The following is a 4,777-nucleotide window of genomic DNA, read 5'->3' as shown; positions in this document are numbered from 1 at the left end:
GGAATGGGTTTGGCTCCTAAGAGAGATGGAGCCTCACAATGGGTCCATGGCCTTTGCCCTCAGACCTCCTCTCCCACCGCCCCCGTGGCCTCCTCTCTCAGACTCCCCCTCTTCACTGCCCCTGCCCTCAGCCTGTCCCCTCTCCTGTCCCCGAACTGCTACTTCCTTTAGCTGACCACTCAGGACAGGAGGGAACCTGAGCAGCAGGCACCTTTTCGTCGCGCACTGGGAAGTCCAACTGGCCGTAGTGGTGGAAGAGCCCAAGCTTCTGGCTGAGGAGGCAGAAGATGAGATGGGCGCGTGCGTTCTGCCACTGCACGAGGCGAACCAGTGCTCGGCCCAGGGCTGCCCCCAGGTCTGGAGCCCAGTTGTAGGTCAGCAGCTGCAGCTGGAAGTCAGGGCTCAGCGTCAGTGGGATCGTGGAACCCCACCTCCTAGCCAGCCCCTGGCCCCATGTCTACCTTCTTGTCCATGAGCTCCAGCAGCAAGAACCTCTGCCGGGGAGCATTTCGCCCCAAGCTCCCGTCGCCTCCTGGCTCGAAGCGCTGTACGGCTTTGGCAGCTACGGGGTCAGGGAGGGGCAAAATGAGGGTCTTGGGGCCAATCCCCCTCAATCCCACCCTGCCTCCCACGGGGTCAGCGGCTCCAGGGTCAGTCACTCTGAGCCCAGCCTCCTCCAGGCCGTGGCCTCACCCTGCTGGGTGGGTCTCCTCCACTGCGAGAAGTTCCTTCCCAGAAGCAGCAGATGCCGCTCAGCTGCCGGGTGGGGAGTTGGGCCCAGCTGTCCAAGGGAACAAGGACTGAAGATCTCTGGCTCAGAAGCCCTAGTGGGAGGGACGGACAGAAAGCAGACCATCCATGGCCCCATTCCCTGGTTATCTCCTCCTGGGCCAGGCCCCCACCTCTCCTACCTCAGCTTCCGTGAGACCCCAAACTCACAAATGCTGCTCAAAGATGCGGACACTGGTGTCTCCAGCCATTGAGGTGACCAGAGTGGTGAACTCAGATAGGACAGATGGGAGCAGGAACCGGGACACCATGTGAGTGGAGCTCCTGGACACCGAGGCACATCCTGGATCCAGGACACAGAAGTCACGGTGGGGCTGTGGCATGGGGACCAGGGCAGGAGCTTAAGGGTGGGAGGGGGGCTGGGGTCTCACCCATCTGAACCATGAACTCCATCCAGCGCTGAGCGACAAGAGCAAACACAGGCTGCAGGGTGCCTGCCTCACCCTCCTCCAGCTGTGTGGTCCTGCGTCTGAAGACATAGCAGGAGTAACAGCCTTGCACCCACATACAAGACGGCTGTGTTTACACACACCCAACATCCCCTGTGACCACATACACACACCTTTGTCTCTGGGCTCCAGACTCTGGGCCTGCTGCCCGCTCAGTCCCACCGGGAGTCCTAACACTCTCTGTTTTGTGACGCCTCCGGCCCCGAGTGTCTTCTGGCCGATCCAGGACAATGTCATCAGTTGTTTTCGGGGAACCCAAGTCCCCACATTCTGTTTTACTCTGGCAACAATGCAGTGAATGAGGAAGGGCTAAAGGGAAGGGGAACGGGGCGGAGGACGGAGGCATCACGGAACGGTAACAAGAGCCTGGAGGATTTGGAGGCCCGGGTTTAGGCCCTGGAGGCTGGCCAATCAGCCTTGGACAGGCTACTCAACTTTCCGGAGCCTCAGCTGCCTCACTGGTGAAAGGCCTGCTGCAATCGTGCAGGCTGTGAGGATCCGACAGGAAAAGTGGAAGTGAAAGCACTTAACAAGCTGAGGCACTCTCTGTATCAGTGAGAACTTGCCCCGCTCTGCACACTCCTATACAAGGCACAGAGCAGTTTTACACAACAGATCTGGGGCAGGGCCTGTAGGGGCGTGTAGGGGAGACAGGAGGCAGACAAGAAGGCAGATGTCAACTTCACCACCTCCCTTTCTCCCATTACCAGCATATCCCAGAAGCTACGTCGGCCAGCTTTGCTTGGGGGTGTCACAGGCTCGCCAGGGCGAGGGCCAGGGCCAGGGCCAGGGCCAGGGGGGAAGATGCTAGCTCGGCCTGCAGGGCTCTTGGTTTCCAGTGACCCGCTCTTGAGACTTCCTGTGGGCACCAGACATTACAGACTCCTGTCACTGACCATCAGTCCCCATTTCAGACAATCTAGCCCCAAGACTGGTAAGAGAGTGATGTGCCACTTACTCTACCTGTTCCTGAATGGCAGTATATGTAGTTGAAGGTGCATGGCTGTGTGTGTTTGTGTGAAGGGAGTTCCTGACCATATATTCCCCCGCTGAGTGAGTGACCAGCATGTACACGTTTCTACCAAGGCGTATCACCTTGCTGATGCAGGGAAGGTGATGGACAAATGTGAACGTGTATTTCAGATGGGGCCTCTGCGATGTCTCCCCAGGCTCTCACGTTTGCACCTAGACCTGTGAGGTTCTCCAGACCCTGCATACCTGGGGACGTGTCCTCTGTACATAGTGAAGCTGGCAGCAGCCGGAGCTCCATGATGGCATCAGCCAGGGCCTGGCGAGCTGCTGCTCGGAGCTTCTCCTCCAGCTGCACGATACTGATGTTCCCCTTTTCCCACACATCCAGTCGAAGCCGTGGGGCCCCGTTCGGAGCTGGAGGAGAGGATGGGGGCCACTTGATGTGTCCCTGGTTTTTCTACAGCATTAAATGAACACCACCTCCTCTGACCAAGCTTCCCTACCTGAAGAGTTATCCGGCACGACTGGGCAGCGAGTGACTTGAGTCAGCTGCTCAAATTCCTCCTCCTGCAGTGGGTCTGGGGGCCCCGGAGAAGAGGGGGGGCATGATGCCAGTGAGATGGGGGCTCCCGCCTTATCCACAAAAGCTAGAGTGATGCAGGCGACCCCTGGGTAGAAATCCACAGGAAAGCTCAGGTCTGGGACTTCCAGGCCCTGTGCCACCCCACCCCACCCAATCCCCCTCAGCTGCAAGGCTGGGAAAGGCCCTCAGCCGCGAGACAGGAACAGGCTTTCCCATGCCTGGTGGTGCCACGGGCCCAGGCCCGGCACTGTACCTTTGCCCCCAGTGCCTTGTCCTCCAGGCTTGTTGTACAAGTAGATGTCCAAGTCGGGGAGGCCACCCTGTGGTGGGAGTGGATGCTGGGGAGAGAACGGCCACCGAGCACTAAGACCAGGCAAATGGACAAATGCCATCAGGGAACGGGTATCCACAAGGGGAAGTGGGGGACAGCTACACGTAGAAGCACAGGAAGACACAGGTAGATAATAAAGTCCAGGGAAGGGGGGCCTGGGTGTACACAGGTCCATGGGCAAAGGTACATTGGCGGGGGGCATCTGTAGCAAACAGTTACACAGCAAGGGTGTATGGTGGGTGGAGGGCCTGGTGCACGCGGGTGGGGAGAGGTGGGTGTGCAGTCTCACCTGGAAGTGGTTCCGGCTGTTGCTGTCTGTGTACTTGGGCGAGTGCAGGAAGATGAGCAGATTCTGCCGCAGGTACCAGGCCAGGGCAGGAAGCCAGGGCCTGCAGGAGGGCGGCAGCACCAGATGCAGCACCTCCGAGGGCAGACTTCCTGGGGGCTGGATGAACTGCAGAGAGAGGGAAGGAAGGGGAGTCAGAGATGAAGGAAGAGGTTCCCGCGGAGACTGTCCCTGCGGCTGCGTGGGAGGAGCCATGCAGGGAGCCTGGGAGGGAGCTGACCTCCACATCAGCCGGCGTCAGCTTGCAGTTCCGAACGAGCATGACTGTGATGACGTCCAGGGTGGCCTCATCCAGGCGCCGACGCAGAACCCGCACCAGCTCATCTGTGATCTCGGGACCTGGACACAGCCACAGTGGCAAGGTGGGGACATGGGCGGAGGATCCAGCTACCCCCATCCCAGCCCTTAACCCCAGACTCAAACAGACTCCCATGCATCAGAGGCGGCCAACACCAGGTTCTGGTTCTGCCAAGCTACTCATTACGTGACCGTGGATAAGTGAGTCTAACCTCTCAAAGCCTTGGTGCCCCCCCCCCAATACAATGGGGATAATAATAGCAACTACCTCATGTGTCGCAGTCTTAGCCCAAGACTAGTGCACACTTTTGAGCCATAAATAAATTAAATGAGCCAGTTGCCTACTGGATGCCTCAGGCTCAATGTATCCCAAACCGAACCCATCATCTTCATCCCAAACCTGCCCCAGTACCCGGCCAGTGGTACCACCATCTATATCCACACAGTCACCCAGGACAGACACCTGGGTGTCAACTTTTACAACTCCTCTTCCCTAAGCTGCATTTCAGTCAGCGACAGGTCCTACCCCTAAACATCCCAGGAGCCTGTCCTTTCCCACCCAGCTCCTGCTCGAGAGAAGCCCAGAGCACAGCATGAGCCGGCATAAGAAGAAGAGAAGTCCCAGAGGACTTTGGAACCTCATCTGGTCACTCCCCTACCCCTCCTCATGGCCCTCACCTGCCTGCCCTACGCCATGCACCAGCAGCTGGATATGTCTGTCCACTTGGCCCACAGGACGAGCAGCATCTGAACCTCGGCTGGAGGCCATGTCCAGGGGGGAACGAGGACCCTGCAGGGAAACTCTGGTCAGGGCCCGGCTCCAGGGAGCAGAGTATGAGGGAGCACAGGGGCATTAGGCAGTGGGGGGATACATGCCGAGGCTTCCTCAGAGTAGATGGGCTCCTGGCTTCGGGACAGAGCTAGGGACGGGGGCAGGGCATCGCCGTCCCATGGCCGCTCACTGCAGGACGTCTCCAGGAGCCTGGGAAAGAGAGGCAAGGGCCTTTGAC

General features: G+C 59.0%; 1 protein-coding gene across 1 annotated transcript in view; it reads right to left on the bottom strand.

Moving 5' to 3' along the window:
• Positions 1 to 4,777, bottom strand: part of SZT2 (SZT2 subunit of KICSTOR complex) — a 53,510-nt gene that overhangs the window by 10,078 nt on the left and 38,655 nt on the right. Inside the window, exons 45-59 of the mRNA XM_007468276.1 lie at positions 4,644 to 4,749; positions 4,446 to 4,557; positions 3,691 to 3,809; positions 3,414 to 3,578; positions 3,047 to 3,131; positions 2,714 to 2,878; positions 2,457 to 2,624; positions 1,946 to 2,097; positions 1,352 to 1,518; positions 1,161 to 1,258; positions 940 to 1,072; positions 694 to 824; positions 462 to 562; positions 212 to 388; positions 3 to 16 (exon numbers count right to left, since the gene is read on the bottom strand). Of these exons, the coding sequence (XP_007468338.1) occupies positions 3 to 16; positions 212 to 388; positions 462 to 562; positions 694 to 824; positions 940 to 1,072; positions 1,161 to 1,258; positions 1,352 to 1,518; positions 1,946 to 2,097; positions 2,457 to 2,624; positions 2,714 to 2,878; positions 3,047 to 3,131; positions 3,414 to 3,578; positions 3,691 to 3,809; positions 4,446 to 4,557; positions 4,644 to 4,749 (1,893 nt within the window). The remainder of the gene's footprint in view (positions 1 to 2; positions 17 to 211; positions 389 to 461; positions 563 to 693; positions 825 to 939; positions 1,073 to 1,160; positions 1,259 to 1,351; positions 1,519 to 1,945; positions 2,098 to 2,456; positions 2,625 to 2,713; positions 2,879 to 3,046; positions 3,132 to 3,413; positions 3,579 to 3,690; positions 3,810 to 4,445; positions 4,558 to 4,643; positions 4,750 to 4,777) is intronic.

This window comes from Lipotes vexillifer, unplaced genomic scaffold (genome assembly GCF_000442215.2).
Source record: "Lipotes vexillifer unplaced genomic scaffold, Lipotes_vexillifer_v1.1 scaffold661, whole genome shotgun sequence".
NCBI lineage: Eukaryota > Metazoa > Chordata > Mammalia > Artiodactyla > Lipotidae > Lipotes > Lipotes vexillifer.
This window is presented reverse-complemented; position numbering and strand designations above follow the sequence as displayed.